Source organism: Motacilla alba, chromosome 2 (genome assembly GCF_015832195.1).
Source record: "Motacilla alba alba isolate MOTALB_02 chromosome 2, Motacilla_alba_V1.0_pri, whole genome shotgun sequence".
Lineage (NCBI taxonomy): Eukaryota > Metazoa > Chordata > Aves > Passeriformes > Motacillidae > Motacilla > Motacilla alba.
The window spans coordinates 79825338-79851372 of NC_052017.1; the positions used below are offsets into that span (position 1 = coordinate 79825338).

Sequence of the window (26035 nt, forward strand, 5' to 3'; positions counted from 1 at the left end):
TTCAGATTTTTAGCTGCATCTTTCTTCTCTTCCTTCTTCTTGCCACATGCAGTGCATTACTGAGTAAATACCTGTTCTTGATCTTACAGAAATTTGACTGATTTCTTATTAATGCAGGAGGGACAAAGCAAAAACATAAAAATATTTTTGCACAAAGCAATATATTCACATAACATATTTTAGATTACCAGAGAGAAACCTAGAATCTGTCTTTGAAAAATAGGAAGAGCATTAAACAATATGCCATGGTCAAAACAGAATTTCCGATAGTTTTTATTTCCATTAAAATGAGCAGTTTACTGGGGAGAATTGTATTAGGGACTTTTCTTTGAGCACCAATTGTAAAATACACAAAATAGTAAAATATGGAAATTTTTCCATATATCATCTATTCTCTGTAGGAAAATAAATGATGACTTTCCTAGTTTAGGGAAATTAGACCCAAACTAGCTACATCCTCTGATCCGGAATCAATCATATTCAAGGGAGAGTCAGGTCACAGCTTGAGGTTACCTTGCCACCCTTATCTGTAATGTGCATATTGCTACATGGTCACCCCATTTTTTCAGGGCTTTCTTGGAGTTTGCAAGTCTAGAGTATGTCTGCCTTCTTTGGAGTATGTCCAGATTTGATCCCTAGCCATTTCCCATGATTTTATGTGAACTGACACCAGGATTCTTAAATAAGTTGTTAGCAAGAGCATCATGTTGCTGACTGAACCAATGCCAGCAAAAATCCAAACAAAATGTCCCTATATTAGCTCTGTGTGTGGACAGTGAATTGATCCCAAAAATGGCGAGCTGAGTCTCACTGGGCTAAATAGCTTTAACCACTTAGGAATGCTGGAGCAGAAGTTCATCATCCTTAACAAAAATAAGCAAAGTGAACGCACACTCCGTTACTCCAGGAAATTCCCGGTTTAGCTGAAGGCAGTTCTGGGAGTTCATTCTGCAATTGACTTGAAGCATCGTAATCTGTGAGTAGCTATCGCGGTCCTTCAGGTATTTCACAGAAACTGTTCCTGATCTTACATTGTCATGTTTTGTTTCCCATTACTGTTGCTGCATATCTGTGTTTGGTAGCAATATAAAAATACATTATTCTGTTTCCATTTCCATTCCTGTGCAGGATAGATGATTTGTGTTTTCAGAGATACTTTGTGTCAGAATGAGTTTTGCGTAAGGGACTATAGGTAGCTGCTGAGCACTGAATGATTCAGCAGTGTTCCAAGGGAACAGACTTTGACATATAGATGTGTAAATGACATGAGCTTTTCCAGTACACAAGACTTACAGCATTGATTCATTTACTTATCCCAGTTTTCTCTTGCTGTATTTATTCTTTTGTAGCCTGGGTGTTTTCTTAAAGGGCTGTTTCAGACTTCAGTTATAAATTTCCAGCAGTCCTAAATCTTCTGTGACCATTGTTTCATTATGATTGTCCTGTTGGTTTTTTTTGTACTACAGAAAACTGAATAGACATCTGTAATTTTGGTGTTTCTTGTTGCAGTTTTAATTAGTACTTTGGGGAGTTGATATGAGATCTGTTAGGATTTAAGTTTGCATTTTATATCGTGTCACATGAAATATGCCTTCTATTAATTCACATATTTTCAGTTTGAATGTTGTCATCTATTCCAAGAGCTTGTTAAAGCCTTTAGATTAGTCATGATTATTAAGTCTTTTGGCTTAGGTTGTGGAAAAATGTATATTTTTTGAAATAATATCTGTGCCTGATCATTCTAAACGAGATGTCTGTATTAAAAAAGCCAAACAGGGAGTAAGGAAACATAACAATAAAAGCCATAAGCAGTTCTTCTTTGGAAGCCTGCCTTACAGAACCTCAGAAAAACAGGGAAGCATGAAAGACCTAGAAAAGTCAGTAAGTAAAATCCTTGTATTTACATTCAAACTGATAATGTGTTTGAAAAAGATTGTGAAGAAAAAATTATGAAGAATGACAGTGGATGGCAAATCAGATATTTTAGAGGTATGATGTTTGAGATACAGTAATTTACAAGACTCTTCTAATGGTTAAGTGCAAAGAATTTTATGACTTGAAAGTTAACCAGGATAACATGCAGGAAGATGTTCTTCAGAATTAGTCAGAAGATGGACAGGCATCTGTGTTAAATTTAACACAGGAAAGAAAAAGCTAATTAAAATTTTCTGTATGGGTTGCTGTTTGCAAGAATTTAGCTATTCCTTTGGGTATGCAGAATGTAATTGTTTTCTAGTTCATCTGAGAAGCACTTGCTGAAAAAATGTAAATAATTGTGTTTATCTAAATCAAATTTTACTCTTCATTGGAGAAGCAAATTGCAAAATCTGAAAATAATGAAGAAGCAGATCACATAACTTTTATTGCTCTGAAAAAGAAATTTATGAAGTTTCTCATTAACCTAAAATTAATATTAAAATATGTAATTGGAATTACTTTTGTAATTTACCTTGTCACAATCCAGTTTATGACATCTTTTCAATGAAACAACAAAAGCAGGAAAAACAAAGCCAAAGTTCAATATATTAAACTCAACTACTACTCAATAGAGATGATCAATACACTTAAAGGGAATTGCATTCTGGAAGTGCCAGATGCTTGCACAGCTCAGCACTGGAACTGTAGCTCCTCTGAAAATCAGATATTTTTTATTTTTCTTCTAATACCTTGTTCCAGAAACTACCAAAATGTTTAGTCTTGTATGTGTGTTCTCTTTGCTAGTTTGTTTTGGTTTTTGTTCCGTCTTGTGGTTAATTCAAATTATACCTGCTGTCAGGAAAGAATCTGCTTCTTATTAATACAGCAGAGTTGGCCAAGAACTACATGCTGAATTTTGATCTGTGTCTACATAATTCCTTGAGGAGACAGAAGAACGTGGAAAGTTGAGAGTGCCTCAACCCAACTTGCACATTTTTTCCTCCTCCCTGTAACTATTACAAATTTTATGTGAAGAAGTGCAAGAAGTAAGAAGGTTGGTGTGGAATTCTGGCTTAGTAAGTTCTGATTCATAGTGTTTAGAATATTGAGTTTCATTATCTTAACAACCTTAAATTTTGTTCTAAATTTTTCATTTAAAATGTTGATAAATTTTATTTTTGAGACACTGCATTAAATTTGATCTTTTTTTCTCTGCTATACACTTTGCCATGCATTAAATTGCTGTTCTTAAATAACGGATTGTCCAAAACATAATGTCATAAACCTGCTGGATTCAGTGAGTCTGGTGTGAGGTTTTCCATCCCACCATCCCTAATGCAATATAGTAGTTCCCAAGCCTACTCACAGCATCTGCCATTCTCCTTTTATTCTTTTTCTCGTGATGAAGACTGACAGGGTAATCTTGGTCTGTAAGACTTCCAGGTTTCCACTTCTCTCATAGACTGTGGTTTGCCAGCAAAAATTTCCGGATTTCCTCTACTGCATGAGAGATGGTGAGACATTTGGCCGTGTAGCTTTGAGGCACATCTTTGCATGCTACCTGTTACTCCTGCTACAACACGGAGTTGTCGTACTGGCCCCCTTAGCCCGCACTGCCTCCACTTTGATTCTCACAGTTTTTAAGGGTCTAGATGTATATGCCCATTCCCAATTGATGGCCAGCTTTTAACCTGGAAAACTGCCCCGTGTCATCATGTAAAATGATGTTCTGTTCTGACGTCAGGCATTCTGAAGTCAAGGTAGGCAAAGCATAGAAGTGACAAGAGCTTGCATGAAGGCAAGAAAAACGTCATGAAACAGTTCAGTGAAAATGCCCTCTGTGTCAGATTGCTCGTGCAGACTTTGCCAATAGTTAGTTCAGCCTGTGAATCACAGTGTTTGTTACACTAGAGGAACATTTATTTCTTCCTGAACTTCCCTGCCAGCACTTGCTTACTGAAGAGCGAGTGAAAAGCTTTGGCTTTCTCTCCTTCTGAGAAGCATTTCTGAGAGAAGAGAAAAAGAACTTACCATAGGAAGTATCTCAAAATGTATCAGTGGCAAAACTGGGGAACAAATACTAAATTAGGAATAACAGATTGCCAAAACTAGATAATGTTCATCCAAGAGTAGCAAGAGCACTCAGAAACAAAAGAGCTAAACTGAAGGCTATAATGTTTCTCTTTTAGCCCCCACAAAATGTCTCATAGGACGCCTGTGTTCCAGATGGGCTTCCATGTAGGTCTAGGCAGCTCAGCTCTGTATCACAATTGCTTCAGACTAATAGAAAAGGCAATCAAGTGCAGAACTGATTAGCTCACATGCTAATACAATGTGGTGCAAGAGAAAAAACATGGAGTTTTTAAGAAAGAAATTGTGATGCCACACTGAAATCAGTTCACAAAATTGATTTTGTGTAAGGATGAAGTAATGTTTATGGAAAAATCATGACTTCACATAGACATGTGATGCATTGTAAGCTAATATGAGGCGTGAAGAGGGTCATGTGGTGATAACAGGATCATTCCATTAAAATGGTTGTTTAGTGGTCAGTAATGATGCTGAGAAGGGCCTGAGATGACCTGGTAGCTCAACCCAGTATGGCTTTTCCTACTTTGTAACATATAACTCAGAGTGGCATTTTTGACAACTTTGGTTTAGCTTTGCAAGTTCCTAACCATTTGAGATAGTCAGTCCTGAATTGCTTCCCAAATTTTCCAGCAGCATCTGCCTGTTTCAGATCCGTTTATCTTCATCAGAACATCCTGTTGAAAACCTTCAAAGAATAAGCAGTCAGAGATCTTGGTTTTGATGAAATAACAAAGTTCTTCAGATCAAAAACCCAGATGACAACCATTTAACCATTCAAAACATAATGCGGGTTGATATTACCGGTTTTAAGTAGCATAAGCAGAAATTTAGTTTATGCATTCTATACTATTTTTTAATACAAATGAAAAATGTTGTTTTCACATCATGCATCGAGAATCAGAGAGAGCCCATTCTTCTGCTACACTTGTTGTCAGAACTATTATAAACGTTAATTTGTGGTGGAGTAAAAGGTTTTAGTCCACATGCAATTCTTCACAGTCTTCCTAAAATCTACTCCATCAGTAAAATACATTTTTTTTTACTAAAGTGTCTTTCCTCCAACTCATAAAATTAGACCTTTTTTATTAAGTGTAATTATCAAGATTTACCACATGCTGTCCTTTCTTCTGTGGAAGTGCTAGCCCTACATCAGTCATCTTTTGCTTTGTGAGTCGTAAATGATGTAGGGAAGCGTGTCCCAAATAGACCTTTAAATCACTTCTATGGGTCTCCACGACCAACTGCCATTTTCCGTTCTGTCCCAACAGTGCCAGTGTAATTTAAAACATACCTTTTATTAACAAATACAGTGACTCAGGTACATGATCCAAAGCACTGTTCAAAAATTAAAACTGTGGAGAAAACTGAAGATTTTAGGGGAAAAAAATGTACGTTTGTACACTCCCCCATTCCCCACCAAACAGCAAAACAAAATAACACCACTAAAAAACCAACAAACCTACTAGAAAATCTAAATACTCATTCATGCTGTTTGTGGTAGAGATATATTTTAATGTCTTCACACTCCAGAGCAGCAAAAAAATCCATTAGCACGCAGATTCTCACAGTCATTGACTGTGTAGGAAGATACAGATGGGGTTTTTTTCTTCATTGCAACAATATCACTAACAGCAGGAGCTGAAACATACTATGTCATGTCAACCTGAAACAAATTAGGATTTAAGAATCTAATAACGTTGGGATTGCTCAGTGGTGCAGTTTGCTGAGAGAGAGTGTCATTGTGCACGAATGGCATGTGCTCAGAGCTGAGTCGCTCTGGCAGTAAAAATACCCATGTTTTCCTGTCAAGCCAGAATGCCAGCAGCTACCCCACTGGGGGTTTCAGTGTGAAATAATACACTCATCCCAAGTTTTCTGTGGCTCTGGGTGGTCAGAGACCATTATGGCCAAACAACTGAACTGAAGAAAATTAAGAAAAATACCTGATGACCTGTCAGAAGCTTAAAATCTGCAAAGTTCAGTGGCTGCCTCACTGTGGCTGATTGATGCTATCTCACAGATTCAAATAAATATGTTGATATATTCTGTACTGTGCTTAATGACAATGTTTATAAAACATTGTCATAACCTTAAAAGTTGGGGTTTTTTTGCTAAAGAACTAAAGTATTAATTGTCTCAGTTTTCTATATTTTTTCTGTTACAGTGAGAAGGAAAGCAAAAGTTTAATGGGCAGACTTTTCATTTTATTACGAAGAACTGCAATTGTTTGCAGGTTTTTGCTTCATATATAGCCAGGGCTAAGAAACATTTTAGAGCTAAATAACTCCTTGTGCAAGTTTCTTAAACCTGATTTGAATTTATGGTCACAGGAATATATGTACAATCTAAAAGAAAAGTTTGGATATAGAGATGTTAATTGCATACACTGTCCATCTTGTTTTCCCTGTGATAAAGGAAGACTCACATAAGCATGTGTTGTATCAACAACGGGCAGTTGATATATTCCAAATTCAGAATACTCTCTAATAGATAGTGCAAATACAAGGCTGTGCTATCCTTCTAAAAATTGGCTGTTCTTAGCTCACTTGTTTTGTGAAGCAGGACACAGCTCACTTGTTCCCAAGTGTCAACAGCCCATGTTAAAAGGCTTTGTATGGACTCAGCTCTTCAGTGCAGTGGCAGTGTCAGCTTGACCTCCTTCCTGTTGCAAAGATATTTTTAATGGCCGTGTTTGAAAATGTAAAGACTGTTGTATGTATTAGCTGCCAGTTTTTCAACCACTTCAGAGAATTCTCTGTTGAGTTAGCTTAAAAATATGCAAAGTATTTGAAAATCAGCATCATATACAAACTAAGTGAAATGTTTTATTTCTTTTTCCACTAAAAAAGAAAAGGCATGTTAAATATATGCCAGAAAAACTTAAAATTTTCATGATCCAGTTGAGTGGTGCAGAAGACATCTGGGTTTTTTTGCTTAACCCCCAGTGTACATATTTGTGCTTTTTTGAAGCTAATGGATGCTAAAACTGGTGATCTTGTATTTTTTCCCCTATGTCTGTGTCTGGACTGCTGGACCTCATTATCTTATAGTGCATTCCACAAGATCTAGCACTAAATTGTCAGTTTTAATGTGCATGGAGAAAGGGAAAAGTGTCTGTAACTTTTATGGATTTCTGTATCTGTACCTAGGATCCATCGCTATTTAAAAGAGGAGAAAACTCATCCCTGCTGCTTTCACATCTTTTACTGGAAAGTGAATGTTCTGTTTAAAGACTAAAAGCTAGAGTAGAAGGTCATAGGGAGATGCAGAAATCCTAGTGATTAAGTGAACAAACCTTTGAGCAGCACACATTTTCAAGCCTGACTGCACATTTCAGTGCTCCTTGTGGGTGTTTTATGGCACCACTTTTTTGTGTCTTAAGAGCTGCTGGTACAGCCTTGGCATCCTGTGCGTGCCTGTGTGCATCCTCAGCTCAGAAAGCTGTCCCCTGACTGCAGTGTTCCACATCTAATTGCTGCTTCTCTCTCTGGATCTTGCTGAGTTTAAATCTGGTAACTCCCTGCTCTGCACTGATGGATTGTTATCTTTTCCACGTCCTTTTATCTACCAGTGGTAGGACAACATTCTTTGAGCAGATAGTTTTATAAGGGTTTTGCTTTCTCTTAGGGAAGAGAGTATAGCTGGGAGTTCTTTTGTCTACTTACCATGTCTATGCTTACTTTTGAAATGGAAATTGAGACATCAGCAGATACTTGAAGGCCAGTTTGCTCTGAATATACCTTAAACCAAGCCTTTGCAGAAAGCAAGTCATTATCCAGTTTTTGTGTATATTCCTTTGGCTAGTCCTTAACTTCCAGCACTGTCAAATGAATCTCACAGAGAACCATATAAAGTTTTTTTAACTGTATCACTGTCCTTGCCACTGAGCTGTGTGCCTGGATGATCTTATTCACTCCTGAGGCCCCATCTGAATTTCAGCAATAGTGAGCCTTAGATATGCATTCTTGTTCAAAATATATCACATGAAAATATTGATAATTATTGCTTTTAACCTCCATTACAGCTCTAGGAAATGTTTGAATTATCACAGACTTTTAACTTCTGGATTTCATTACAAACATTAAAAATTATTTGCTTTTCATAAATCCGTGAACTGTTACCTCTACAAAGTGGGATTTGCTGAAACAGTTCTGGTCATTTCAGCAGCTGCTTCAGTCAGTGCATCTCCAAGGACTGGACACCCTGATCCAGTCACAGTCCAGGTGGGCAGATACAGGTTTCCTTCCAAAGGAGTTCTGAGCAGCTTGGACAGGCTTCTGGCTGGGCAGTCCTCTTCTCTGGGGCTCATATGACAGGTGGCTGTCATGGAGGGTTATTTATCCTACTGTTGCCTGCACATGAGTTTAAACAGGGTTTTGGAGTGTTTAGATTATGCTGAATCATCACAGTGAAGTGTGATATAGTTCTTTGATTCAACACTTGGATGTGTAAGAAACTGCCTGTCAGTCAGTCCAGTCGCACCTGGAGATCCTGGGCAGTTGTCTGCCTTCCAAAGAAACAGCCAGTGGGGATGTTTTACATGGGCAAGGCTCATGACTTCACCTCACAACGAGCATTTTAGAGCAGTTTTTCCTCTAAAGTCATTATTTTGAAATGTGTAGAGGTCAGGAAGAAAGTAGGTCTGCAGTATGTCAATAAACTCTTAAAGTTACAGAAACATTTGGCTCATGAGTTTTACCATGCACCGAAGCCAGACTTGGAAAGACATGGAAGGTTTAATGTGGTAATAAATGTGTTCTTACCAATTACTCAACACGACTGCAAATAAAAAGTTGCAAATGACTTGATTAGTTCAGTTACTTATTTCCTGGGTGAGTGTTACTTCTCTATTGATACCCCATGGCACTTGTACCAAACTTTTGTCCTCCTTCCAGGATCAGTTAATTACTCATTAAATAGTCACACAGCTTATTTGATCTCTAACTCTCAAAAGTGTTCTCCAGGATAATGGAAAATTGCTTGTCATGTTCCTGGTTCTCTCATTCACATTTGACTTTCCTCAGGAAGCAGCCCCCTGAGAGTCTGATGCTGTGCTTTGCATGGTTGTAGATACCATTTATGAGAAAGAGAGCATTGGATAAAATGCAGTTAATGAAATACACAGCAGTGAATTTCAGTTAACAGAGAAACTATTTGATACTTTAGTTCTGCTATCACTTAGAGTGAAATAAAAGATGTTATTTAAGTATGTGGCTACAATATAAAAATCAAAATGTCTAAAAAGAAAATCTAGTGCTGCGAAATCATGTTGATAAGTAAAATTTTGACTCTTAAAAATGTTATCCCTTATTGATGTGGAAAGAAATCAGTTCCAAGGCCAGCAGCTTACTCTAGAAATGCAAGCTTCTTAATCTAGTTGTAGTAGATGATGAAAGTATTTTTAAGGAAGATGGTGGGAGTAGTATTTAGATGCTTCCCAGTTGGTAAACAGTTGAGACTGCTGAACAGATGGCAGTAAAGGCTGATAGGTATTGGTGAGTCTGGTGATTGGTATCGCATAAAAACTCAGCTATACTGTGTGTACATCCCAGGTCTGTTCAAGACTTGTAATTAAATTGCTATTGAGTGCATGTAAAGCAAAATCCAAGTTTTTAGCCTCTGTATTGCTGAGTAATTCCATTATCGTGGGAAAAATCAAGAACAGGTCTAACTTGCTAAAACAGTCATGAAACCACCCAGTTTCAATTGTTCAGCTGTGAGAGTCATTCATGTATTTTGTGAGCAATGTGGTAACAGATCAGGTAAAATGCTGACCTAAGGTGTCATTTTATTAAGGGCTGTCCTCAGTGAGTATTTGTAATTTACCATTTTGCAGCTGCATACACTGGGATTATTTTTAATAAGGAGAGGAATTTTTTCTTAAGCCTCTCTTTAGATACGTGTAGTGCCTCCAGTCAGCATCAGTTCTCAGATCTGTGATGTTAGGATTCTATTCCAAGGAAATTTGAGTTTTAGGGCAAAATACCTGACAACATAATTGAGAAACAGAACTTCTTTAGGCATGTGAAACAAATTGCATTTTACTAAGCTTTTCTCATTTTCTTTTTGTACAGTGCTTGCTTAACAAATGGTAGTCAATAATTTGCCTCCTGATGGGGTTTTTTTTGTCTTAGATCTTCACCTTCTTTAAAACCATTTTGGTCTCAGTGACTACTCTGCACTTCTGTGGCAGAACTGATAATAACATTTTGCCCTGGAGTCAGTGATTTTTATAGCAAGGTCTCAAAAATCTTTCAGAAGGGCTATTTTTAATAGGTAGCAAACCAGATGTATAGAGATATGAAATGACGTGGAAAAAACAACAATATATTTATGCCTCCCATTTCCTTGTCTCTTGCTGTGCTTACTCTGCATGATCTCTGCCTGACCTACAGGGTTTTTTTTCTTAGTTTAATTCATGGAGTTTGTGGCTGTGGGTATATTGCTTTGCTTTTATCTCATGTCTTCAAGCCATAACTCTTTATCTCCTAACTCAAAGCTGCAGGACTGAAGGCAAAGCTGATTTGCTTTCTTCTTGTCTCACTGCTCCCATGTTCTGCAAGGAAAATTTGGCAGAGGTAAATAAATGTCAAAGAGAAAGAACAAGACAAATGTAGCAGATCAAGGTTTTCAAAATTGGCTAGTAATTTTAGGTGCATTCATTTTGGATGTGCAGTTGACAAACAAAGACTGACAGCCAGGCCCTTGTAGTTTGGCAGCCAAAACCGTTAGCATCTTTTAATAAACTTGGCTACCATGCTATCTTTATAGATAACCTGATTTTAAACAGCTGGCAAAAGTAAAATTTTATTTCCAAAGGTAATTCAGTCTGTTGAAAAATATTACTATTTTTATTGTTCGTGTGTTCTAATCTTAGTTATAACAAGCAAAGTTTACCTTCAAAAAAAGGGTAATGCTTGTCTTCTGACAAGCCAGCTTTTAATTTCTGCTGTGTGGAACTCCAGTTCAAAGGGAACAGAACAGAAGGCTCAGCTGTTGTTGCCTTTGCAATGCCGACTGATGGGAGCTGCACAGCTGCAGCTGTAAGCTGGGTTAGACCCAAGCTGCCTGTCCCAGGAGCATCTTCCTAAGTGGCCCTGGGCCTGGAGGTCAAGCAGATTTTGCAGGTGCAGAACTAGTTAGCCATGGTCTCACTCCCTCCCTCCCTGCTTCTGCTAAAGCAGGGGCTCCCTCAGTATTGGATTGCATCACTTCTGAGACAGGGCAGTGGAGCAGCTTTCCTTGTGCTTTTGAAACCTGTTGAATGGGCTGTGTTTATATAGTGTCGAGACAGTAGCTGATGCATCATTTATATGTCTGAATAAAAATTCTTTTAGGGCCTAATTTAGGATGTATTTCCTTATCTTAAATTCTAATCAGGCAGAACTTGCCTAGTTGTACATTTTCCGAAGAAAGCAGTTAGTTGAAATAGGTATTGCCGATTGTTTTTTCTCCAAGACCCGTTTTATCAGTTGCTCTGAATTTCTGTTGAATTTCTAGGACATCTCCTCCTGTGTTATGTTGCAGCAGCAGCAGTCCATGACTGATTAGTATGCAGAGATCATTTTGGTCCTGGTCATGCCTAATAGTACTAACTTCAAAATAAAAAGTTAATTAGAGCAAGTGAAGTTATTAAAAGTGCCTGTGTGATTTAAAAGCTGAAGTCTACATTTTTCCAGGAGAGTCTTAGGCATTTTGGAAACCGGATTAAATTAAAATCCTTTATGAGGTTACATGAAAATAAAACTTCGGCTTTAAATGACCTTGCTGATTTTGATAATCTTAGAGTTTTTCATCATCTCACACAATAAATGGTAATCCTTCACAGGTGAAATTCACCACTCGTAGCTATGGAGAAGTACAAGGGCATCCTAACCAACAGCATATATTTAGTCAAAATTTTTCACAGAGCCCAAGAGCACTTTTGACAACAATTCATTTTAAATGACCATTATCCAGAAACAGTTAGGTGAAGACACAAGAAAGTTTCTTTGTTTGCAGTTTTTTAAAATTGTAGTTCCTTACTGCCTGGAGAGATTTTGTGACTGTGTTATGGTTGAGATTACATTTTGTAGCCCAGATACATAAATCTGATACACTCTTGACACCCAGAACATGGCAGGACACGGCTTTGGCAGGAGGAGAGCAAGTTGAATCAGAGGGTTGTTGAAGGAGGCAGAGCCTCTCCTCCAAACTCAGTGTTAATATCAAGCACAGCAGTACTCAGGTGCCTTTGTCCACATTTGCATTGTCTGCACTGGCCATAGAAAACTAGTTTGGTGTGGTAGTACCAGGGAAATAGGTGTCCATAAGAGTCCCAGTTGCTAAATCCTCACTAGCAAACCAAAGACTAAATGAGCCTGGAGACTGATTAGTGTTTGCACCTACAGTGACTCTCTTCAGTGGAAACTGACTGCCTGTGCTTAAATTAGTGTAAGAAATGCAAGGCAGTATGTGTTTTCTTTCTGAAGGAAACTAATACATGGAGTGGGAGAATGAATAATCTGCAGGCTGCCCTTGGTGAGGGGGATGAGATGCAGTGACAGGGGAGGAAGGAGCTGTGAAGGATGTGGAACCACTTCTAGTGAAGTGGACAAGAGACATCTCAAATCCTTCAAGTATTTTGGTTATCTTTAGCGAAAGCATCTTGAGATGCTCGTGCTGGTACAGATAGTATTGAATTGACACTCTTGTTTTATGTGTACTATCTTGGTAACATAATAGGTGTTTAATGCAGCTCTGCCTGTCTCCCTTTTTCTACTTGTCTAGAATATCCTTGGTGTTTTAGAACAACCCTTATGTCAGCTTCCTTATTAAAGAATGTGCTGCGGAAATTATGCTAATTAAGCTGGAGTGTAATTATGGGCTAGAAAGATTATTTCACAGTCAGAATTGAATTGTTGTAGATAAATGTGCATTAACTTAATAGTGTGCAGCTAATTAGTTTTGCTATTTACTCGTAAAAATTTAAAAAAAAAGATATAATCAGTTCTACTAAAGCTTGAGAAATGAATATATTGCAAAGCCAATTGGGAGTGTACACCGAATCACTCTTTAATTATACTTTTGCTCAATTTTTTTCTTAGTTTTCCTATTCTGAACTTGCAGTGTACACAAGTAGCTATTAACAAACTATTTCTACTTAAAATATATATTATGCAAGTAAACCATGTGGTTGCCAGTTTGACAGTTATATCTGTAATTCATACTAAAGCACTTACAGCATCAGTGTCTTGTACTCTCCACGAAAGTTAAATTGCTTTGGATCTCATTGTGTAGCAAATTAAGATAGAGACTTTATTTTTTGTGTATATTTAACTTTAATTTTTGTATTTGTCAGCCAGCTGGCATTAGTCCTTAGCATGGCTTTAGGAAGAAAAGAACGAAGTACTTTCATGCTCAGATACATCCACTAAATACCTCTTAGAGTACTGCAGTGTGTAGTCATGGTACAGTCGTGAAAACCAAAGAACACACAATTACTTGACCCTCATGTAAAAGACTGAAAGCCTTGAGGTGTTTGCAAACAAACCATGTAATTTTATGTGTTCCAAAAATACCTTTTACTGCTGTATGTCTCAGGTGTTCACAACTGTGAAAGGAAGGCTGCAGAACATTCTCCTTAATGTATATTAGTGTCAGCTTCTGGGAAAATCTTACACAGTAATTTGATTTGTGCCTATAAATTCCTATGTAGAAATTTTTCTAAGCCATCTCTGAGCATAATATGCCTTCCACTGACCAGAGTGAAAGAGACTCCAGTATAAATTAAAGTAGTGATTAAAAAGTGCAGTCTCAAACTGAAGTCTGAACTTCCTGTGCAGGGTTGCCTACAGGGCTTTACTATATGATCATCTTTCTTTATGCTGAAATGAAAAAACATAGAAGAGGGACATATTTTTATGAAACAGAGAAAAATAATTTCAATACCTATATAGAGATTTCTCCCCTAATAAATAAATAATACCAGATATAATATCCTCTGTTGCAGAACAGTTCCATGGCTTTTCTACAGTGAATGTTAATGAAATTGGATATCAGTTTCATTTTTATCAAGTTATATCAAGAGCACTAGCTCCTATGTGAATTTGTATTTGCCATTAGAACAAAACTTATGAACAGCAGATATTGACACAAACCTAAATAATCTCAGACTTTTCCCATTTTCGGTCTCCCTCGTGCAAACAACACAGCTAAAAATCTGTGAACTTTGTCATGTTTGAAATTGGCTTTGGAATTTGCAACAAGAATTTGCAGTATGAATTTCCAAATAATATATACATTTTTCCTAACATGACCAAAAATGTAAAATTAAGGATGTGTAAAAAACGTATTTTTTTCTGCTTTGAAGGATTTTATAGCTGTAGTTGATGCTATCAGTTGAGCACAGAGAGAAGAGTTTCAAAGTTTGAGGGAGTGGTGTTATACTTTCAGTTCCAATTGGGAAATATGGAGGGAAAGATTAGCAAAGTCTGAAAGAAATCAGCTCTGAAGTGAAAAGGGAAAGGTGCAATTCACAGTCTGTACTTCTTGCTGCTAGCAAAATATATTGCAGGATGTTGCTCACCAGCTAAATTGTTGGATCAGTGGAAGTAGTGGGCACTGAAATTTAGTATATCAGGTGAAAAGTCCACCCAGAACATGTTGCATGGAAATTAGTACCATACAAGTAGCAACTGAGTAAAATACGAGTAACTCATTCTTTTTCTGTCAATAGCTGTACTTGCACTGACTGAGGAAAGATTTTTGATAGAGTGAGCTATATATTTTCCTTTAATATATTCAACTTTCAAAGGCCTCTTTAAGATATTGATTCCGATTTCCAGATGACAGATCGTTGGCAGTATATCTGTCATTCATTAATAAGGGCAATTGCCATGAGTCAGTAGCATGATTATTGTCTCCAGTGGATTTATTAGATACATGCAGTGTTTCACAGTTCATCTGGAAGCATTTCTGTAGAAATGCTGTGCAGCACATTCTGCAGCCTCATTCTTTTACTCAAGAATAGAAGAGTTACATCCCCATTGTATCCTGACAGGATGGCAATTAAGGGAGGAGCTAGTTTTCCTCATTCAAAGGGTGTTTTTCTGTGAGCTGGATTTTACTCAGATAAAACTACAAATATACATGTGAGATGTTTATTTTAGGTTCCATTAAAAGATACAGCCTACTTCTGCACTAAATATCATATTCATATCTGAATATCATATCTGAATATCATCTGTGTATTTTTTTTCTGATTCAGCTTTTGCATCAATTTTAGTAAGATACTTCCTGGTTTCAGCCGAGATTCCCTGTTCTTGGTCTGCTTTTGTTGCTGATACATCAGTTCATGGTTGTGGATTTCTTTGGTGTTGACAAGCACTTGCTAGTACTTTAACCACTGACAAACTCATCATTCTTTTACTGGCTCTTGAGTCATTGTGAAGACTCTCTGGGTTATACTGTGGCCAAAATAGAGATCAGAGACATTACCACGCTAAATAGCCAGCTAAAAATCGTCCTTTCTCCATTTACTTCTCCCTTTAAGAGCTGAAGTACAGCCTTGTTTTCTTAGTATTCAGAAAAGTGAGACATGTATTATGTTTATTGATGCTTTGCATAGAAGAGGATGAAATTGAAATACCCAGTTAGCAACAGCAATACCAATGACAAAACACTTTGTCTGAAAGAATGTGTGACAGATCTTCTTTTATTATTGTTATTATTTATAAACTGAAAATGTTGTTAGTTTATATCAACAGAATCTGAGATTGATTTAAATTCAAGCCAATTTGATTTAAGAATTGAATTCAAGATGCCAACTTTAGCTTAAGGAATGGATGTGGGAGCATCCATGCCAAAGAGCAGGAGGGTTGCAGTCAGAGGTTGGCTTTGGTAGCCCAGAAGGTCTCCTCTTGCCCTGCACTCCCCTGAAGTGCTGTCCAGATTCTCTGCATTTTTTATATGCTGGAAAACCTTTTGCAGTCAGCTAACGGTGTATCAGTCCCTCTGGGTTCTGGGACTGAGGATTTAATAGCAGCCCTTTTAGCTTTTGCCAATTGTTTTTTTTCCCTCTATCAGAGAGTCATGGAAGCACTGTCTCTCTTTGCCCATGCTTGGCATGAAGATGATGATATCTCTGTACTGCATTAGGAGAGTTCCCTAGAATTTCTACAAAGCTTTGAAGAAGACGAAAAGCGTGTGATGGGAAGTAGCAATAGTATTTGAATATCACTACTCATTGCTGCTAGATATGTTTTCTTCAATCCAACAGCTTTTATTTGAGCAATTTTTTAACAATTTAAGTCCCCTGTTACTGATTCCACAAACTTTCTGTCTCGTGAGTGTCAAGTATGTCTTGCATTTTTGCATTGTTTTGGTGGTTGTACATTGAGGTACATCAAGCTAGCATGCAGGAGATCAGTTTTTCCATGCTTAGTGAAAACTGAAATAAAGGCAGCAAGGGAAAACCATTAGTCTGTATTTCTCTTTGACAAGAAAAGCAATTTCAAGTGCATTTATAGTATTGTACAGCTTACAAATTAAGTGAACAGAATTAATTCCTCAGTTTTTCTGAAAGACTGAATAGGAGTCTAGTTGTAAGAAAAGAAAATGAATACTGTTTGTTGCTTCTCTTTTTAAAAATTCAGTATTAGAAATTTATGTAAGCTTTTTTCTTGGCTTTCCAGAGTTGATGTTTCAGGACAAATTCTGGACTTACCAATTCGTATGGTTTTTATCAATATCTTGAGTCACTGTTAAGTTTTACTGTTTAATATTCATTATTAAGCACCAAATGAATGCCTATTACGAAGAGTTTGCTATGCTCAGGAAAACAGGGAGTGCTGGAAAATGTTGCATAGATAAGAATGATGCCTGGTATGTATATGTGGGGATGAGAATGGTTTGGATTTCTGCAATCGTGCACTCAGTGGAGTAATCATTTAAGGACTGAGATAACACGAGATATTTAGGATTAAGACTTTCTGTTAGTTTAGATTAACGACTTTTCCTGGTGCCCCACCCCAGCTGTAAAAAGTATTTCTTTAGCTTGTGCTAAACTGTGTGGGCTCTGTTGGAATTTCCTATTTTCTGCTATTTGCACACATAGAAAACACCCTGTTTCTAGTGTTGGTGGTCACTGCTTTCCTGCAGCACTCTCCAGGTTACCCAGGCAGTGGTAGGTCCAAACTTTACATTTGAGAACATGAGAGAAACATCCACTTTCATTGTTTCTTGGTTTGCCTAAACCTTAAAAAGCTTGATTTTGTCATCCCTACTGGAAAAGGGTAGAAGCAATTTTCCTGTTACTGCCATCGAACTTGGGATCTGGAGCCAGAAGCTTATCAGGCAGAGAGAGCAGCAGGGAGAGACACAAACCATGTGTTGTCACATCCCTTATTGTGAAACTCATGCCGCTTAATTGCACAACATTGAAAAGCTTTGACTGGAGAGAGGTGCAGTGCCTCAGAACCTTTTGGGAACTTTTCATGGTTCTGGTTATTAAAAAAAATAATGTGGATGCTTTGAGCCTTTCAGGGAACATTGTGTGTGCCAGCTTCCCCTCCCGCAGATGAATGTGGTTTCAGTCATTAGCATTGGTGCTGTTAGGCTAATGTTTGAATGCCTCTGCTGCTTTTTTTTTTTCTTCACTTTCTTTTTTAATAGCTGCAATGTTTAGGTGTTATCATACATGTAGGGAAATAAATATCTTCCTCTCTAAATTGCTTCTCCCATTTTCCTAGGGAAATCAGGGGTTTGTGGAGTAACATCTGTTCTTCAGAGCCGTATAGGAGCAGAGTCTCAAAAGCCTTTTTTTCCCCAAAAAGGAAAGGCTTTCTCAAAAGCCTTTTCTGTTGTTGAAATACAGAATGGTTTAGGAGCCTCTTAGTTGAAACAGTAGTTCTAGAAAAGGAGACAGCTTTGATTTATGGGTCTGTGGAGGTGGAAAACCTCTCAAACCTCAAGAGAAAGGCATTAAAGTAAATAATTCTGTCTGACAGTGTAAGTCAATGACAAAGTCAAGGCTGGAATCCCCTAGGTCTGTGTACTGTTCTAATCTCCTGCCTACGTTTCCACCTTTCTGATCTATGAGGAAAACATAACATATCTGCATCTGTAACAGCGGTGCTGCCAGTGAATAATATTTCACAATCTCCTGGAATCTGCCCTGTGACATGTGAATTCCTGTAGATGGAGGGAGGCCAAGTGTAAGCTGGTCTCCCAGGGAAGGGTTAACTTGGCATATTTTCACAGCTGCAATGTATTAAGCTACTGTAAGGCCCTTTGGTAGTTGGAGGTCAGAAAAATGTTATTCATGACAGGGAAAAAGAAGATAAATTAGGCAGCTTAAAGACATCTTGATAGCTTAGCTAATTTGCCTCTTACTTGCTTTTGGAGAGGCAGTCCCTGTATATGCAAATACCTGCCGAGGAACAGATAAAACAAGTTTTTCAATACTTTCAGCTCAACAGCCCCAAAAGACAAATACCACTTTCTAACTAAAATAAACTAAACAAACCAATTAATACAAGTGGGAGAGTAAGAGATAGTCTAAGGCAATGAAGTCCCTGGTCCAAACACAGTCTAGAGGAGAGATAATGTTGTACCTGGTACTGAGGGTATACCTCACCGTTCAGGCAACTTTACTCAAAAGACTAAGAAATGCAAGCTTCCTCACAAGGTGTGAGAGAATTAATATATAGATCAGTACCAATATAAAGTGAAAAAGTATTTCATAAATGTTCATAAAAACATTTTCATTAAAAGTCATTTGTAAATGAAATGAGGGTAACCCTGAATAGATGATACTTATACCTCTGAATATAATCATGTTGTATTGAAGGCAGTAACCTGTAGCTGTAAATAGTAACACGTGGTCCAGTGTCGTTAGATAGTCTTTACTCAACTGAATATCTTTAAAATCTTTTCCTCTTAAATGAAATGTTCACAAAATCTAAAGATGATTCAGCTCCAGGCCATTTTTGTTACGTTGAAGTAGTTCTCATCTTGCCTCTTCACATGCACATCTCTTAGGATTTTTTTAATTCTAAAATCTAAATAGCAGAAGAGTGATGCCTTATCAGAGAAAATGTAAAGAATACAAAGGCAGAACTGCAGGAGGGTATATTTGCCATTGTACAAGCCAGTTTTAGCCCTTTGCTCTATTCAAGATGTAAGTTTTTGAAGTACTGGATTAACTCTGAGACCCCAGGTTTATGGTTGTGTTAAGAACCTGGGACATGCTGAGCATCTCCATCGCTGCTTGGCAGAGCTGGACAAGAATCCTGTGCATCTGGTACATCACATCCTTCTCTGCACCTCATTAGCAGACACAAATATATTGTAAAAACCACATTGTGCTGAATCTGTGTAAGCACTACTACATGGCAGTTTTAATTTAGGCCACATGAAAGCATAAACCAAGGAAAATGTCATAACCCAAGAACAACATCCAAGTTTTTGGCAGGAGTGCCAGATACTTTTTCAGCTGTTTTACATACAGTCATGTTATATTTGAAAAGCTCTAACAAGAGCAGCTTTTCAGAAAGTGTAAAGAGCTCTTTTAGAGGAAGAAAGAAATGGTAAAGATTTGCAAGATTTCGGAATCACGGATTTGGTGAGATGTTCACATTCAGTCTGTGTGATGGTGGATTACCTGTGATCAGCCTTAAGGACCACCCCACACAGGCTACAGTTTTCAGGTTGGAATAAACAATAACATATTTCTTTGTTTCATAAGAACTTAATGTTTTTATTCATAGAAGATACGTCTTCAGTGCCTTTTCTCTGTCGTCCTTCTTGTGTTTCCAAATTTAGACTAAACTATGTCAGATTATTTTGTTCCTTACTTTTTCAGTAAGGTTTGGCTTATCTAATTTGAAAGGACAAAAAGAGAAGCATAGGGAGCTGTCTGCTGATAAGGGTTCATTTCTGTCCTAAGAGGTTTGCATTAGGCCCAAACAGGCTATTACTACATCTTGTGGTCGGTTGGTTGTGTCACCATGGGTCTGAGGATGACAATCAATTGCTTGTTACGGTACACTCCTTTGACCAAGTTTGAATGGGGAACTGAGTATGCTGAAGGGTTTTGAGAGTTTTCCAAGGTGAAAGGAAGAGAGATTGACATATCTGTTTCCTAAAATTGAGTGCTGAAGTTACCCAGTATTCATATGTTCCATTTTCAAAGCAATTATAGTGGTTCTGCCTCCTCTTAAACTGAAGGAGATCATTCAGAGCAGGCTGGCTATCTCTGTGTGTGTGTATGCATATACATGGAGAAGTGTGTTTGAAAAAGAGAAAGTACTTCAAGGAAGCACTTCAAATTTAAATCACAATAAATTAAGTGTAATAAGTCTGTGTTCTGTTGTGTTTGATCGACTGTCAGAGAACCACAGAAAGAAAATAAGAAAATGAGCTGTTAGATGGCTTCTTCCTCTTTATATCACATTCATTTTCTGTGGATTATGTTTAAGTATTCTTGATTTCTTTTTCTATTTTGGTGTAATATCTTAACTTTGGGGTTTTTTCAAATGTACCAAATCCTTAGAGATTCTTGTAGTATTGGTATATTGCCTTCCAAATATTTTAATAGAAGTTAATTTCTCCCTTTAAACACAGAAGCTAGTTCTTTGATCTTCTCTTGGCCTTTGATTAGTTCTCCTTGTTTGATCCTGAGCTACATGTAGTTTGTTTTCTTTTAGTACTAGCAGAAAACCATTTTCACAGCTCTCCTTTCTGAAATGAGGGAAAAGAGATTTTCAGACTTTATTTATTGAATTGAGGGAGGAAGCAAACAGAAGTATCTATGTCTGTAGGCATAAATTCAACAGAAAAGCCTTTTAGACTGGCATTAGTAATGCCACAATGTATGTGAGGTAAAAATTGAGGAAATATTCTTAGCTCAAATTGAATCGCCTTTGCCTTTGAGCACCACTTCATATATGAAAACCTCTCCTTGACCAGTTTAAGACTGTTTCACATGCATATTAAGACAGCCAGGAGCACACAGGTGAGTTTGGTTTAAAAAATCTTGTAATAAAAAATTGTGCATTCTCTTTCTTTGATAAATGCTTGGTGGTAGTTCAGTCTTCGTCAAGCATATGGTTCTTTATAGCGGGCGTCTTCACAGCACTGCCTTTGGGGAATGCTGCGGAGACAGGAATAGCTCTGGGTGTCAGTGCTTGCCTGTGCCAACTGGCTGATCAGATGTGAATGTTCTGCTCTAATAATGTAAATCACAAATAAGAACCCAAGCTCTCGTGAGATTCACTGTGACCAATGGCTGGAGAGTAGACAGAGCCATCACACCTGCTCTTGCAGTGCTTTGTAGAAGCAATCAGTATCCTTAGTTACCAGCTGGAGACCTGTGTTTTTAAAACTCATTTAGTAGCCTTTTTAAAATCAGTGCAGATATATATATATATATATATATGTAACAGGATTTTTGGTTTTGCTTTTCTGTGTACCATCAGCATTTTCAGTAGCTGAAGAAAATTCTGGCATAACTAAAGCAAATATTCAGATGCAGTACATCCTCTGTGTTCAGCAGTACCTCTAAGTGAACTCCCAGTGCCAAGGCACCTAGCTGTATTACAAACAATTTCTTTTAAGTTTGCATCTCTTTTACTTCCTGGCATATGTATGTGATACGATAGCAGGAGCAGGACCTGTTTTCAGTGCATTACTTGCAGTACCCAAGTCAGCCTGGATTTCTTGGTGCTACTGCTTCTATGTTAGAGTTGGGTCTCGTGTAGAACTCCTTCTTTATTCTCTTCAGTTGTTCATAATATGACGTAGCCTTTTGTGATAACTAGGCATGTATATTGCCAGTTTACATAGAGCTTTGAGTACCCCTTTGGGTCCTCTTCCACTGCAGGAGCAATACTCTGGTGTAATCCATGGAACATCTGCCTTAGTCACCACTTCAAGCTAAAACCTTCTGCAGGATTCAAAATTAAATCAATCCTACAATCCTAGAGCACAATTTTCATCAAAGAAAGAAGGTTAGAACACCTTGGTGTGTTCCAGTCAGTCTCCTCAGATGAGGATGCTTCCTAGGAAAAATGCACTTTTACAACCTGCCAAAATATTTGGAGTCCATGGCAAATGCTGCTTTCCAGACAAACTGTGAAGTTCTTGGACAGCTGGGATTCTCTTGTGGACAAACTCACACTGCCAACAGAAGCCTTTGGCTGACCTAAATGGATTAGTGCTCTTACTCCAAGGAAATCATAGGCAAGTGGTAGATTAGTGAAAGATCTTGCGTGTACAGCTACTACCTTACTCTTCATTTTTGGATCAGCCACACAGATACTTTGTTAACATTCTCAAAATGCCACACACCTCCTCAGATTTACTCTAGCCTTTCGGCTTGTTTCACCATCTGTGTGGATTGCCTCGCTCAGATTTTGTAAGCATGGTGATGTTTTAATAAGGGACACAGGCTTAGATAATGTTTGTTTAGGATGTTCACTGTGATTTCAAATTCTGCTTAATTCTACTTTATAATTTTACTAAATGCAAGTTTTGTCAATTTGCATGTGGCACAGTATCAGATGTTTCACAGAAATCAAGGTATATTGGATTTTCATTAACCTTCTACTTTCCTTTAATCTTATATCTCTCAAATACTGACCCTACTGCTTCTTGTAGGTAGGGAGTAAAAGATCACTTAATTCCACCTCTTTCCTAGTAGTTGTTACTTTTTGTTAGGCTCTCTATTTTAATACATATTTTTTTGTCATTTAGGTAAGTATGCTTGGAGGCATGGCCTTGATTTTCCCCCACATCTATGCAAATTGTTCCACATACATTTTGTGCCTTTGACTTTAAGGAATACCAGTCCTTCTTCCTTCTCCAGGTGTCTGCCAGATGACTTCATTAAGTAGCCTTTCTAACTTTTCATAATAAGGCTAAATTAAAAAAAAAAATTATCCCATATTTAAATTTTTAAAACAGAAGTTAATAGAGCTGCAAACTTGCTGTCCTTAAAAAAATTCCTCCTTCTCATTCTCACTTTTTTCCACCTATAAAACACTTACATAAAACAAATGAAAAATTTGAACTCCTAGAAACTACTCTTTCTTGCCCTGAAGGTGGCTAAAATTATCACAATTTTCAAGGCAGCCCTAACTGTTGACAGAAGCTTTTTGTTTTATTTTATGTAGCTGCTGTATTTCATTTAGAAACTACTAAAAATAAAATCATCTTAGAGACCATCTGCTTAAAATGACAGTGCATACTAGGGCTAAATTTTTAAACTTCTTTTCCTGCTTTGTTCATTAGCTCTCCAAAAACTGGTTACTTAACAAACTCAGTATTCTGTGCTAAGGGCTTATTTTCTGAATTGGTTTTCTACTTCCAATCCAGTGTGTACACATTCATTTGCAACAAGTAGTCATACTTCACTATGTGCTGACTGCTTTGGGAGATCAGAGGGTAAAAGTAGGGAGAGGCTTGTTTTCCTACTTAAATACCATGTAGAGACTTCAGGTTCCTCAGAGCAATTAGCTCTTCCTTTGATGAAGGGACTTTTTTCCTTTTGCCCCCTTACTGCCTGTTCTCTTCTGGATTCCAGGACATGAGGAAGAAAAACCTGAGCAGATGGTTAGAGCCCATAAGCCCATAGAGCCCATGTACTACTGCACATATTGGGCCTTTTGTTTAGTTTGGTTTTGGTTGGTTTGTTTCTTGGTTGGATTAAGTAATACACATGTTGAGAAGGAGGAAATTTCTTTTTCAAGAGAATTTGTTGGTAGAAGTTCCCACACTTCAACATGTAGTGTAGTCTTGTCATTCAGGCTGTTTTCTTCTGGTATCTTGTGTGATCTCCAAAATACCCACACCTGCATTTGGCATCTAGGATTGAAAAATAAGAACAAATTAGAAATACAAGTAGGATAATTTGTCTTCAGTTAGTTTATTGGATTTTGCTTTCATTTCTTATTTTTTTTAAACAAAAAATCTGGAAGATGTCTTTGGTTTGTTTACAGCTGTTTCTATAGAATGCAGGTCTAATAGGTTTGAAGAACCTGTTAGGAAGTGTCAATATTGTTAATTGAAAGAAAGCAGATGTAAGAGGAAGCTGCCCTGTCAGGTTTCTATGAACTCTAGCAATTCAAACATTAAAAAAGTGCGCCCAGTGAATCTCTTCTTTTTCACCTGTTGACAGAGTCATGGTAAGCTGGAAATGTGATGTTCACAATCTTCTGCTACTGAAGTTTGTATCCTTCCCTAGTACTTTTTACAATGTTCTCTAACTTTTCAAAATATCAATTAAATGTTAAAATCTTTTTGGACCTATGCAAATATCTCTTGCAGAGATTTCCAACAGTCTGTATCATCTAAAAATTCATTGGAATAGTCCATATGTGATTTACTACTACATCTTGATGGTTTCTTTGTATTAAATGTTTAATGTGCATTCTAATATTTATGAGTTAACTTACGTTTTGGCAGAGGAGAAATAACCAATGAAATTCTGAGTGGTTTTTTACATCTCATATTCATATGCTGAATCTCCATGAAGACACAACTGTAGTGACAACTCTCAATCTGGCAAATGTCACACATGAGAAAAGAACAGACAATCCCTCTTTCTGTAGCAATTCATTATTATTGTAAAATAAATCTTCCTTTCCTGAAATGTGGTGGAGAATTGTTGTATTTAAAGTGTGCTTGGGACAGATTGGAGAGATGCACTGAATTCCCCTTAGTGACGTAAACTTGGCCTCAGTGCAGAAAAATCTTTATAATTTAGGAAGGAGACTGGTGATCAGGATTATTTTGTCCAAATATCATAGCTGGAGTCTGTAACATGTCTACCAGTGATTTTTTTTGGCAATGAGGTCCCAGATGATCATGGTAACTGCAACAGAGAACTTTTTTGTAAGTTATCTCTTTTTCCTAGTTTCCCTAATTTCCCTTTTTTAGCTTAAAAATGTATCACTAGTGGAAGATGGTCAAAATATTTATATGGCACAAAAAAAAATAAGCTCTTGGGGGAAAGGCATATGGTAACTAAGTGTATCATGTAGAGAGGCTGTGTGTATCTCTGGTTTTAGGGACACAAAGTCCAAAGCCATTTCCATGAATGATTTTACCTGTGAACCCAGAGTGGAAAAATTCACCCAAAGTGACAGATTGATTTTAAAAGTTCAGGTCTGGAAGCTGCATAATACATACTGGGACTTGTTCAGCCTACTTGAATTCAGTTCTTTTATGTGATGCTAATGGTGCTCATGTTTTGTAGGGTTAAGGTGCAAAGACTTGAGTGCTCAAGTAGGGCCAGAAATATGTAAGAGTTTTACATTGACTGTATCTGAAAAAAAAAAACAAACAAAAGACAAAATTGGTCATTGCTTTCTGTATAAGATAGTGATTGGTATTGCGTAGAGACAGCAGTAAGTAAAAATGACTTTTTTGCAAATTAGTGTTTCATAGCAAACCATTGTGGTGATATGAGCATGCATTTTCTTTCTTTTCATAGATTAAGATTTCATGTACCCTTTTCATTTAGAAAACTTAATCAGTTAGAGAACTAATTCCACAAAGTTACTTCTTCTAGTTATACTTTGTATAGTTCTTTTCCAGAGAAGTACAGCTTAAAATGACAAATAGCTTCATATTTGATTTTAATGTTTGCTTTGACAATAATGGGGGAAAAAAAGATTTTATTTAGACATTTCTGTCTTCTCTGTTGACCTAACTGTTGGCACAGTTATCCACTAATAGCAGAATTTTTGATGAATCTTTTGTATTTGCTTTCGCACAGAGAGTTTGGATGGCGGGATCCAGAGCTTCCAGAAGTTATACAGATGCTACAGCATCAATTTCCCTCAGTACAGTCGAATGCTGCAGCCTATTTACAGCACCTCTGTTTCGGAGACAATAAAATAAAAGCAGAGGTAAGATTTATAAACTCTTTTCCCAGCAGTATTGCTGTCTGCTATTTATCATCAATTATCTATGTGTGCTTTAAAAAACTTAAAAGAGACATCATGGATATATGCCTGGACCCATTTTACTGAAGCTTTCACTT

The 26035-nt window shown here is 37.3% G+C and overlaps 1 protein-coding gene across 8 annotated transcripts in view; it reads left to right on the forward strand.

The window, feature by feature from the left end:
* The window catches only part of CTNND2 (catenin delta 2), a 640288-nt gene that overhangs the window by 449271 nt on the left and 164982 nt on the right, over window positions 1-26035 (forward strand). For all 8 annotated transcript variants that reach the window (XM_038129852.1, XM_038129853.1, XM_038129848.1 and 5 more), the window contains one exon: window positions 25769-25901. In XM_038129852.1, the coding sequence (XP_037985780.1) occupies window positions 25769-25901 (133 nt within the window). The remainder of the gene's footprint in view (window positions 1-25768; window positions 25902-26035) is intronic.